Source organism: Mastomys coucha, unplaced genomic scaffold (assembly GCF_008632895.1).
Source record: "Mastomys coucha isolate ucsf_1 unplaced genomic scaffold, UCSF_Mcou_1 pScaffold1, whole genome shotgun sequence".
Lineage (NCBI taxonomy): Eukaryota > Metazoa > Chordata > Mammalia > Rodentia > Muridae > Mastomys > Mastomys coucha.
This window is the reverse complement of record NW_022196891.1, coordinates 76,958,989-76,972,356: the sequence shown is the minus strand read 5'-3', so window position 1 is coordinate 76,972,356 and position 13,368 is coordinate 76,958,989. Positions and strand designations below refer to the sequence as shown.

The following is a 13,368-nucleotide window of genomic DNA, read 5'->3' as shown; positions in this document are numbered from 1 at the left end:
GCTTTCAGATATACTTTTAAATTGCTGGTATGTGAACTCTACTTTCTTTATAGAGGCACTTCTATGACCTTTCCTCTTAGCACTGCCTTCATTGTGTCCCCCAAGTTTTCATTTGTAATGAAATGGAACAGAAATAGCTATTGCTCCTTTTATAAAAATAAAAATATACTAAATATTTTTGAAATATAAAACTAAGAACTTAAAAAAAATCTTGTTTGTATAACCATTACGGTACTGTGAAATCAAAGAGCAAATAAAATGAACCAGAGTGGAGTAAGGCATTCTGAGATGAAAGGCTATCTCTGTGGTCTAACCTAGAGCTTTGTCCAGGTTAAAGTCTGACCTAAATCAAGGAACATTTTTAACATTTGTTTTTTGGGGGGTGTTGTACATGTGGGTGCACATGCCATGCACTCATGTAGAGGACAGAGGACAGTCTGCAACAATCCTTCTCTCCTTCTACCATATGAAACCCAAGGATTATTACACTTGAGTCGTCAGGCCTGGCAACGGGTGCCCTTTCCCAATAGGCTGTCTTGCTAGCTCCTAAAATTGAGGACTACTATGCTGGAAAAAGACAAAAAACAAAAACAGAATCCAAAGCTTCTGGACAATGTGGGTAGGGATTAGTGCACGGTCCGGAGAAGACACTCTGTCCTACTACTGCATCTGTTGCACTGCATCAAACTAGGAACAGTCTCGTCACCAAGAGACGGATGTGAGTTGGAAATAGTGAGAGGAAGAGGCTGAATAACAGAACACGTCCCCCATAGATACAAGTAAAGGGGAAATAGACCCTACCAAGCTCTGCCTAGTCCTCCCTTCACTTCTGACATTAGAGGTGGACTGACTGTAATAAAAATTGCAATCCAGCCTTGTTCAGGCTCAATTGCTAATTGCATAAAAAATAGAAAAACATTTTCTGGGACAAAAATAATAATAACCATCTCTTATTGTCACTCGTATTAGTCATATAGTAAAAGTTACAAGGCATTTGGAAAGCAGGAGAAGATGACCAATAAAAAAAACAGAAGCAGCAGCAAACTCCTCACAATTGATGCAGACACAGAGATCAACAGACACTCTAAATGAGGAACACAATACACACAAGAGAGAAACCCAGGAAACAAAGACATTCTTCCATAAAGACAGCTAAAGCCTCAGGAAGGAAAGCAGGGAGAGAGGGAGCCATGGAAACACCATGGATCAGAGTGAGAAGGGAGGGGTAAGAATGGTCCAGGCATCGACTGAGGGGTCCTGTGACACTGAGTAGACTAGGGAGAGATCAAAATCACTGTAAATAAAAAAGGGAAAAGCAAGAATCCTAAAATGTCCTTTAAAATCATCCCAGAGCATGAAGGAAACAACGTGCGAGACCTGACCATATATGATATTAAGTCACTGAAGTGTTAGGTGAGGATGAGAAGGGCCCTTTTCCCCTGACAGTTCCATTCTCCTGTCCCAGAGTATCCCGTTCCATACATCTACTTGAACATATCCATACCTATAGAAATCACATCACTGTGTTTACCACTGTGTGATTTTTACATAAATGGCATTATACTTTCTCTGCTCTGCATATTTCTACAACTTTACGTTTTACCATTCACAAGGAGATCCATCCTGAAAATAAAACAACCCATTGTAATGCAGCCCATTATTTACCTTGAAGTTTTCTAGTAAGTTCAAGCTTTTCCTGTTCAAGCCGCTTAATCCTTCTTTCATAAGCTTCAGTCGCTAAGTTATTATCTAGAGTCCTCTGGACATTGACATCAAGATCCAGTGAGGTGGGACCTGCTGGGACTCTTAAACAGCTCCGATCAGAAAGAACACTGAACAAAAAAAAAAATGTAGGTTCATATTGCAATAAAGTTTGAAGAATTTTAAACTTCTTTATACAAGACATAGATTTGAATATCTACAGTAAAACATCTAGAATACCACAGAATGATTATGAATTTTTCTGCAAAATTACCATAATTTGTAGAAATATTTTTAAATAAAAACTTTATCACCAACTTATCTTTAAGTTTAAAACTCCATAAATTATAAAATGAGGTTTACTAAAGGGTTACTAGTTTAAAACAATCTGACAAATTTACCTAAACAGTAGTCAAAACCATTAGCATGTGTCTATTAATAGAATGTGAAATTCAAAACTTTAAGTGAGGTGCTTTTCTAACTGCATAATAAAGAGAGTTCAGATGACGGACATTCATCAGTGAGTAACCCTAGACAAAGAACTACAGGCAACCAATAACAGCTGAGAGCCAGAGAGTTAGTCTCTCTGAGAGATGGCTACCTAATGTTGACCTGATACCAGGTAGTCAGCCTGAATCACACGCACACAAGCAACACAGAATAGACTCAGAAAGGTGTGTGTGTGTGTGTATAAAACAATAGTAGTCAAGGAAAAAGAAGCCATTAATTTGACAGAGAGTGGGGAGTTGGAAATGATCAGAGTTGGAGGAAGTGTTCATGGGAGGGACTGGAAAAAGAAAAGGAAAAGAAAGGGAAGGGAAGCAAAGCAAAGGACATAATGATGTAATTGTATTTAAATTAAAAATTTAAATAAGTAAAATTCTTGCCAATAGCTTAAATTTTAGCAACAGTGATAGAAATAAACTATTCTGCATATTAGAAAGCATTAGCTTCTAAAAAGAAACTATGAAACAGGAAAAAGAGAAAAGTCCTAAGAGGGAAAAGACAGAAATTTAGGTGGAGTAATCAAAACAGCTGTGCTTGTGCAAGTAATTGAGGTGATAGTCAGGGCGGTGCCAGGATGAAGACCATGGCAGAACAGAAGTCCAAGCATCCCAAGATGCTCCTCAATGGAGATGGTGAAAGACCTGCCTCAACAGATAAGGTGTACGCATCTCAATGGAGACAGTGTAAGACCTGCCTCAACGGAGAGGGTGTAAACGCAGCAGGGAGAACAGCTGGGACAGCAGCAGGGCACGGAAAGACGACCAAGTCAGCTGTACAGGGCCTTGTATGAACCTTGGTTTGTAGTTAAGATACAGAGAAACAGGAACTGGGAGGGAACTGGCCATCAACAGGACAAACAGGTTGGCAGTTTTGACAGATGTAGGAAATAGAAGTTATGAACATGTTATACAGGCAGAAGTAGAAGACAAAGGAGGTCTCCACTAGAGAGACACACTTTCATGTCATTAAGAAATATGTGTGGAAGTCCCATGCCTGAGCCCTAAGAGGACTCAGGCTTAGAGACTGGGAAACAGACACAAAGGTAAGTGTATATGAAAATGGAGCCGTGGCAAAGGCGAGGAAAGGCAGCCCCAGGACTAGGACTAAGAAGGAATAGCTGTACTCAGCACCACAGGAGCCAACGGTGACGCAGGTAAATCAGTTTGCATGAGGTGATGGGAGCACAAACCTCAACTGAGTAGATTCAAGAAAGAATAGTATTTTTAAAATGGACAGTTAAGAGAAGTATTCTGGTGTACAACAAAGAAATAATTGATATGTGAGGTATGAGATCTAGAAAGGTTTTGTATTTTAAGATGGAAAAAGTAAATATGTGTCTGGTAGGAGGGTTGGCAGGATGTAAGGATATGGATGGCACATAAAGGAGAAAGCTTATGACATTAAAAGAAACAATAGATTTAGCCACACAGGAGGGGATAGAAGGAATCAATCCTAGCCAGGCATCGCCATGGCCCATCCTTGAAAAGAGCTTGTGTGAGTCTGAGGAAAGACAGAAAACAGAGGCAGGGATGAGCAGCTTTGTCTACAGCTGCTGTCAATCTTCAGGGATGAAGAAGCAAAACCATCAGCTGAGGATGAGGGTAACCACAGGTTGTAAGGCAAGAATGAAGTGTGAAATAGTTACCTTGGTACATACAGGGCAGAAAAAAATCAAGAGTGATTCAGTAGGTATGCCATATGGCATACGGTACTTAAACCTCTGAGTCTCACTCAATTTAAAGTTAGCCTAGTTGTTAAGAACCTATTTGCTCCAGCACTTTGAACTGCTTAGATTTCTAAAAAGAATATTCACATAACAAGGAAAGTGCAGCAGCTGAGAGACCGCAGCAAGACTGACATGGCGCACAGGAAGTGACTGTGTGGTTTTTCTGTGACTAGGAAGAGTGGATCCAGAGGACAGGAGCCGAGTGAGTAGAGGTGATGTGAACAACGGTGCGTGGCCCAAAGGAAGCATCAGTGCATGCCTTGGTCTGGCTCTTGCCCTATTCTCAACAGATTCAACTCTTGAACCACATGTCCTTGTCCCTCCAAAGAGTTGGTTCTTAAGTAGTTCGTTCTATTGATAATACCAAAACAGGCTTATCATTTATTTTTCACATTTAAATTCAGCGCTATGCCAGAACTACAACCACATATACCATTTTCAAGCTCAATTTACTTTTAAATAAATTACCCAAATTATACTGACTTTGAAACTTACCAGCTACTAGTATATGTAAAACCAACAAATGGTAGATGATGGCCAGAAAATGCAGCATGTGTTGGTGGGGGCATTGTTTCCTAGAAAAAAATAAAAAGAATCCCAATCTAGTAGGAAATCTATAGTTACGACCCGTAGGTTGAATTACCAATTTTAACTGTCAACAGGGAAAAACAACTATTCAGTTTAGACACAGTGATGAGTTTGGTAAATATCACAATGATACAAAATGCAGATCCTGAGCACTGCCACTACAAAACTCTAATAAACAATGTAAGTGTTAAAAATGATATCATAGACATTACTTGTGTACTCTGCATCTGGAAATTTTGTCTAGCCTTTTCTTCTTTTTGAGAGACAAGACCTTACTACGTAGCCCAGATCTTCCTGTGTCTGCCTCTCCAGGGCTGAAATTATACCTGTGTCTCATCATACACAGTTTAGAAGCTAAATTTATTTGGAAAATCGGTATTGTAGAACTCCTGTGGCCCCTGAAGATGTGAGGGGCCACAGATAGAAGCAGAGAGGATGAGCCCCTCAGGCAGAGACTGAACACAGGCTGCTCCTCTTTTCTCACACTGAAAGCAAATGCCCTTGGCATACTCTATAAACACTTTCGTGCTTTTATGATAGTATCTCTGTATAAAAAAGCTCAGAAGTGCTGTCTGATAACTGCATTTTTTTTTTAAATTACAAGCAGGATCTTGCTGTATGTAACCCAAGCTAGCTATGAGTTTATGATCCTTTCCCATTACACTTCCAAGGGACAGTAGTGTAGGTGTGTGAAACCACTGGCTGCCACCCAGTGTCTCAAAGTAAAAGGTAATCATGTGCCTTCACAGAGAAAACAAGGGATAGATAAACTCAGTTTAGGAGTTATGAGTTAAGTTATAATGCTGTTAACCATGAGTTTAGTATTAAGGAATCAAAGGTATGTATTATTATATAAAGTATCTGTAAATAGAAGTGCATATAAAAGGGTTTTATATTCAATTGTTGAGAATGTAACCAGAAGCTAACTTTCTGTTTCTTTAATTTCTGAGATTATAGTTACATTTCTCCCTTTCCTTTCCTTTGCCCCCTGCAATCCCTCCCATATTACCCTTCCACAATCCCCTTCAGATTCATTAACCTTGTAGCTCCATACAGCAATGGCCAAGGTCAACTAATTTGGTGTTCACCATAACCTTATAAAATATAACTACTGTGAATAATAAAAATCAACTGTATATTCACTGTGTTTCCACATTCATTGCTACAAGTTGCTATTTTAGTGGCAACAGTGTGGGTGCTAGATTAGAGCTTTCCCAATCAAATTTGCCCCATCTAGCAGCAAGGTGTTAGGTTTTTGTTCCATGTAGTGAGTACGAACAAGCATGTGATGGGGTGAGAGGGAGGGGGTAAGGTGTGTATGGTTTCAAAAACAGTTCAGTAATTTTTCATGGATAAATGCTTCTTTATTTCCTTTTGATTGTATCAAGCTCTAAAATGTTTTTGCTTATTTGTTTCCAGTTTATGGCTGGTTTTAGGGTAAGGTTTGTCATGTCCTCCACTTTGAAATCATGAAATATACTTTTTGTTGTTGTTTAAAGAATTATTTATTTACTTTATGTATATGAGTACACTGTAGCTGTCTTCAGACACACCAGAAGGGGGCGTCAGATCCTACTGCACATGGTTGTGAGCCACCATGTGGTTGCTGGGAATTGAACTCAGGACCTCTCTGGAAGGGCAGTCAGTGCTCTTAACCACTGAGCCATCTCTCTAGCCCCGAAATATACTTTTTAAAGCATCCAATCTTGTCTTCTTAGGAAACCTACTGACACAATTGTCTAAGGAACAGATCTCGAATTTTGCTTTTGGTCATGGGTGACTACATTGAATTTACTTAAGTCTTTTAATTTTTTGGTACATGACAGAATAAAGCACTGGAAGTCATAAGTACTATGTAACTGATAAAAGGAAACTAGTCCTGGCATTAGACAGGACATCATAATGTCATACTCACAGAATTTTTTAAACAGTCGTCATCCACATCAAAATTTGATGTATCAGTTGGGCTACTAACTTCTGGAATGTAAGGTGCTTCACAATTTCGAATATTATCCCAATCAATTCCACTGAAAAACGGATGTTTCTTAAAGTCTTCTATTCCATTTTGGCCAAGTCGATGTTCTCTGCTACAAATGAGTCTTCGAATAAGATCTTTAGCATTTTCTGACACATCTGTCACTTGGGTTGGAAACTGAAACCTTTCCTACACAGACAAAAATATCAGGTGTGCAAATACCAATCAGCAGTTATCTTACAGAGAATGTGGTAGATTTATTAAAATGCATTTCCCTCTGAAAAGTGTCTAGTGTTTGATGACACAGCAATGATACTGTAGGGAGATACAGGGATGATGGATGTAAATTCTTTTCCTAAGGGAATTTTTAATTCCCTAAGTTAATTCATGACAGATGAACTATAAAAAGAGAAGTTCAGATTCTATATAGCAGTGGTTCTTTATCTGTGAGTTGCAACCCCGTCAGGGTCACATATCAGATACCCTGCATATCAGATATTTACATTATAACTCATAATAGTAGTAAAATTATAATTATGAAGTACCAAGAAAATGATTTTATGGCTGCAGTCCCCACAACATGAGGAGCTGTGTTAAAGGTCACCGTGTTAGAAAGGTCAAGAGCCACTGCTGTAGAATGTTAAGTTGCTGTCAAAATCAGGTGGATCTGATAGCAGAATTTAACTCAGTATTTCCTAAGAAGTAGATTACTAATAATATTCAGATATAATATAAGAGGTAATCATTAAACAATTGAAAAATTAACATGTATCTGGCACTATTCAAAGTGATTTACTTATTGAACCCATTTGATCCTCTTAATAATCACACTGGGTGGGAACTGCCGTATGACAGTAGAAGAGGAAACTGAGAGTGACTCTCTCAATGCCATACAACTAATGACAGGAAAGGGACTTGAACTGAACTCTCTCTCTCCAGACCTGTTCTGTTCAGCAGTGTAGTACACTGTAGTGAGTCCTTCTGAATGGTGCACATGCCACTTACACACTGCAAACTTCTCCCTAGCTTTCAGCTCTTCATAACTACTTACTGCATAATAGTTACAGCTCAGAAGGAGACAAAAAGTCTCTAAAATTGATTTATACATAGAAAAAAACTAATCACATTTGCATCACCAGAACCAATTAAAAATTCCAGGTTATCCTATTCTTCTGGTGACATTCAGAATCATATTAAGAACTTTTGTAACTGTTCACAAATTCAGAAACTGAACAGTTATTCTTCTTCTGTACTGTTTATTTTGCTTCACTTAGTTCTCATTCCTAGAGTTTTATGATCTCGTTCTGGCTGTTTATACAGATTGCAGCCAGTGTTTTGTGATCATTAATACTGGAACAGATAGCTTATATAGACACCGTTGCTCTCGATATCCCAACCAGCCTGACTTCTAGGCCTGACCTTGCTCCATCAAAAGCTCTAACCATAATTTTAAGACTCAAGATGTGCAGCTGTTAACTTTGCGACAGGAAGTTGTAACTTGTAGTTCTGTCAATAAAATCTGAGCAGTGCCCATGGGGCTGCATTTATTAGAGTACAGGTATTTCATGTTGTACTTGCTAGATTGACAGAAGAATCTCAGTAAAAACAAAACAAAACAAAACTATGATTGTGATGTATGACTACAGGTGTGTGGGTGTGGGTGTGTGCACGCACAGGAGCGCCATGCTGCCCATGTGACGGTCAGAGGACAACTCTGTAAAGTCAGTTCCCTCCTTCTATCTTTCCGTGCATTTCAGGGATTGAACTGAGGTCAGCAGTCATGTATAGCAAGCACCATAGCTACAGAGTCATCTTCTGATGCCAACAAATCTCACTCTCATCTCTATTCACACACTTTTCTCACTACTGATGATGCTGAGAATTTGTGTATGCACGCTTGTCATGATTGTACATATTATATACTTATAACTGATTGAAAAAACTAACCACTTTTGAACTCTATTACTCAACTATAGACCATAGACCAAGAAGTTTCTATTTAGAAGCACTTCTAAACAAAATATAGTAAAAAGTTAAAACTAATTATTTCATAAATTATGATTAAGAATGATTATCCCCTGCTCATCAAAAAATGGGATTTCATTGTTTTGAAAAAGTATTTTCTCTTTACTATCATATTACTTTAATTTACTCTATGTATTTACTGTAAAAATTGTAAAACAAATAAATATACTAACTTTGTGATTCATAATTTTTCCATATGTCTCCACCAGAGATTCTGCATAGAATGGCGTTTCTCCATAAAGCATCTCATACATACAGACCCCCAAAGACCACCAGTCACACTCTGGTCCATATCTGCCTTTTCCGTCTTCCATAGCCTGAAGGATTTCTGGAGAAATATAATCTGGAGTTCCAACTGCCACCGAGGACTGGACCTAATGAAGTTCAAATTTTCATTAATATACTAAAAAATAATTTTAAATTAGAAATAGGTACTTGAGCTATACAGTATGTATGCAGTATTATAACACGACAGCTTTATCATCTGTATTTAGTCTCCTGACTTACAGAATAATTTTATATGGCCTTTGTATTAACAGTCTTCATTTCTCATAAACTTATAGAACCTTTACTATAGCAGAATGCATATAGGGAAACAATATTATCTGAGTCATTAGCAATAAAATGAATGTTTCACTTACAGCATTATGTCTTGTTTAACTTTGTTTTGGTTTGGTAGTCAGAGACAAGTTCTTGCTTATAGCTGAGACTTGCCTCAAACTCACAATCCTCCTCACTTTGCTTCCCAAGTGCTGGGATTACAGCACCACTATATCAGCTTTCTTATTATTTTTTAAATTATTTAACTATATAATTAATCAATCAAAACTATACGAATGTATGTATGTATTATAGTAGAACTAAAAACTTACAGTTAGATATGAACAACTCATTCAGGTCAACACTGATAATAATTTTACGCTCCTAAGTATAAGTCTAAGAAAACTGAAGGTTGATTAGTTACTGTACATTAAGTTCTAAGCTGCATCAGGCATCATTGGTACACACCTTAAATACTGGCACTGAGATGGGTCTCTGTGCTTTTGTGGCCAGCCTGGTCTACAAAGCAAGTTTGCTCAGTCTGCCCTGGGACTGTTCTTCTGTTGCTGAGCTTGGAAGAAAGCTCCGGGAAAGACCTATCCCTCACACCCTGTGCCTCCCAAGGCCACTGTGGGCTGGTGTGAGTACTGCAGGTCAGGATACAGCTACACTCTGTAGCTATCCGTCACATACTCTTAGGATGTGATCAGAGAAGCAACTGCACATCCTGTTGCAGGTCTGTGTGCCGTCTTCTCATTCGACCCACAGTGTCATCTGATACATAGACACGAGTTTTTGAGGAGGATATAATTTACCATCATAGGGTAGAGGGGTTGTGATTCTGTGTTATCCTCAAAACATTTGCCAAATCCAATCACAAAGACTGTCCCATACTTTTTTTTTTTTTTTTGGTTTTGACATAGTTCTTTGGCCAATTTAAATTAATTTCTATATGTGGTATAAAGTAAAACAAGTTGATTATGTTGATTGGGAATGTAGTGAGAAAAATTATTAACTTACACTTAAGTAAACTATAAATATTTTTTAAAATAACAACAGAGAGGCATTAAAATATTTAAAATAAAATGTTACCTTCCAAGGATAAAGAGAGTGAGAAAGCTAAACTTGAACTGCACGGCAGGAGTGAAAAAGGGCAAATAACAAGCAAAACCTATATGAACAGCACACAGCACTGGCCTGAGTCATAAGACCCCAGAGTGCATTAAATCGCCTGCTAAAGGACACAGGTTTAACACAGGGAAAGAAGTAAAACAAAATGAATAAATGAGAGAAAATCAGTTAAATAATTTATTTAAGCAAGTTAAAGACAGAACAAAAGCACACATTTGAAAGTGATGGGATGAAGATGAATTACACATAAATTAAACAAAAGAAAGTTAAAGCAGTAATAGAAATATTAGCCAAACTGTTAAGATTATTTTAATTCATCAGTGTAATTGAAAAGAAACTATACTGGGAAAAGTGTTATTTCATCAAATAGTAAGTTACAAAGTAAGTACTGATACTATGAAGGAAAAATTAACAAATCTAGCATATTAAGAATTTTTCTAAAGATTTATTTATTATTATATCTAAGTACACTATAGTTGTCTTCAGACACACCAGAAGAGGGCATCAGATCTCATTACAAATAGTTGTGAGTCACCACGTGGTTGCTGGGAATTGAACTCAGGACCTTCAGAAGAGCAGTCAGTACACTTAACCGCTGAGCCATCACTCCAGACCCCATATTAAGGATTTTTAAATAATGGATAACAAAGAAATCCCTTAATAATATAAAATACAAATGCAAAATCAGTTTTATATTGTGGATTTGCATAGAACCCTGGTACTAAAAATTAGAGAAAATGTATTCTCTTTAAACAAATATGGAATACACAAAAAGTTGTCTGTTATAAAATTATAAGTTTCAACAAGTCCAAAAGATGTAACAAGACCTAAAATAAGTCAGGACTATTTTCTGATAATGTAAAACCAGAAGTATACCACCAAATTAATAAAATACTATGAATAGTAAACAGAACACCTCAGCTACGCCTGATGGCACAAACTAGGTAATTCCAGCTACTCAGGTGGACAAGAATGAAGGATCATAAGCTCAAAGCCAGCTGGAGAGATGGCTCAGCAGGTAAGAGCACTGGCTGCTCTTCCGAAGGTCCTGAGTTTGGATCCCACCAACAACATGGTGGCTCACAACCACCCACAATGAGATTGGATGCCCTCTTCTTGTGCATCTGAAGTCAGCTACAGTGAATTATGCTGGAGGGAGCAGGGTGGCAGAGGTCCTGAGTTCAATGCCCAGCAGCCACACACATCTGTACAGCTGCAGTTTACTCATACACATAAAAATAAATAAATAAAATAAATCTTTGCCAGGTGGTGGTGGCGCATACCTTTAATTCCAGCACTGGGGAGGCAGAGGCAAGCGGATTTCTGAGTTTGAGGCCAGCCTGATCTACAGAGTGAGTTCCAGGACAGCCAGGGCTATACAGAGAAACCCTGTATAAAAAAAGAACATAAGGGGGGCTGAAGAGATGGCTCAGCGGTTAAGAGCACTGACTGCTCTTCTGAAGGTCCTGAGTTCAAATCCCAGCAACCACATAGTGGCTCACAACCACCCGTCATGAGATCTGACGCCCTCTTCTGGTGCATCTGAAGAAAGCTACAGTGTATTTACATATAATAATAAATAAATAAATCTTTAAAACACACACACACACACACACACACACACACACACGCACCTGTACAAAGGAAAAAACTGTCTTCTATAACATAAAGTTTACAGTCACATGATCAAGATGTACTGAAGAGCAATTTAAGGAGGTATTTATTTTATGGCTTTTGTTGCCTTTGTGAAAGACATTTCCCTCCCATTGTGGCTTTTAGTTACCAAGAAGGACTGAAAGTTGGGGCTCATAAAGACTATGCCGAATCACTGCATGGCCTAGTGATGGAGAGCGGGAGGGGAATTGGGGATCATAATTAGGCTACCAAACAGGATATTCAGGTATGTGTTCTGCAGCTTCCTCAGACAGGTGCTAGACTTTATACACCAATGGTACAGACTCTGTTTTAAGAAGGAGTTTGATGCCATTTTCTCTCTGGTGAGTTTCTAAGACCTGAGCAGCCAGCCGGGAGGCACAGGCCCCACGAGTTGCAGGAAAGTTACAGGGCAGCAGGGACAGGATCCTCTCAGCTTCCAAGTGACAGAGGTGGATCAGCATCCTTCTCTGTCCCTTCCCTGCAAGTGGAGGGCCTACCTCCAGGGAGCTCCTTAACCCCAGAGACTCAGGTGAGAGCCACCATTTTCTCTCCGGTAAGTTTCTAAGATGGGAGCAGCCAGCTGGAAGGCACAGGCCCCACGAGTCTCAGGGGACTTGCAGGGCAGCAGGGACAGGACAAGCTCTAGTCAGAGACACTAAGAACATCTAACACCAAAAATCAAGAGATGGTGAAAGGCAAATGCAAGAATCCTACCAACAGAAACGAAGACTACTTGCTTTCATCAGAACCTAGTACTCCCACTGCAGCAAGTCCTGGATATCCCAAAACACTGGAAAAGCAAGAATTGGATCTAAAAGCATATCTCACAATGCTGATAGAGGAACTTAAGAAGGACATGGATAACTCCCTTAAAGAAATACAAGAGAATACAGGTAAAGAGGTACAAGCCCTTAAAGAGGAAACAAAAAAATCCCATAACGAATTACAGGAGATCATAAGTAAACAAGTAGAAGCACTTAAAGAGCAAACTCAAAAATCCCTTAAGGAATTGCAGGAAAACACAAACAGGTGAAGGAATTGAGTAAAAGCATCCAGGACCTAAAAATGAAAGTCGAAACAATAAAGAAATCACAAAAAGAGACAACTCTGGAATTAGAAATCTTAGGAAAGAAGTCAGGAAACATAGATGCAAGCATCACTAACAGAATACAAGAGATAGAAGAGAGAATCTCAGGAGCAGAAAATAACATAGACAACATTGAGAGAATAGTCAAAGAAAATACAAAAAGCAAAAAGGCCCTAACCCAAAACATCCAAGAAATCCAGGACACAATGAGAAGACCAAATCTAAGGATAATCGGTACAGAATAGAGTGAAGACTTCCAACTTAAAGGGCCAGTAAATATCTTCAACAAAATTATAGAAGAAAACTTTCCTAACCTAAAGAAAGAGATGCCAATGATCATACAAGAAGCCTATAGAATCCCAAGTCGACTGGACCAGAAAAGAAATTCTTCCCGCCACATAATAGTCAAAGCACCAAATGCATAAAACAAAG

General features: G+C 38.6%; 1 protein-coding gene across 10 annotated transcripts in view; it reads right to left on the bottom strand.

Moving 5' to 3' along the window:
• Cdc42bpa (CDC42 binding protein kinase alpha) overlaps window positions 1-13,368 on the bottom strand; it is a 210,120-nt gene that overhangs the window by 106,575 nt on the left and 90,177 nt on the right. For all 10 annotated transcript variants that reach the window (XM_031391080.1, XM_031391090.1, XM_031391084.1 and 7 more), the window contains 4 exons: window positions 8,696-8,896; window positions 6,438-6,686; window positions 4,430-4,509; window positions 1,666-1,832 (listed from right to left, as the gene is read on the bottom strand). In XM_031391080.1, the coding sequence (XP_031246940.1) occupies window positions 1,666-1,832; window positions 4,430-4,509; window positions 6,438-6,686; window positions 8,696-8,896 (697 nt within the window). The remainder of the gene's footprint in view (window positions 1-1,665; window positions 1,833-4,429; window positions 4,510-6,437; window positions 6,687-8,695; window positions 8,897-13,368) is intronic.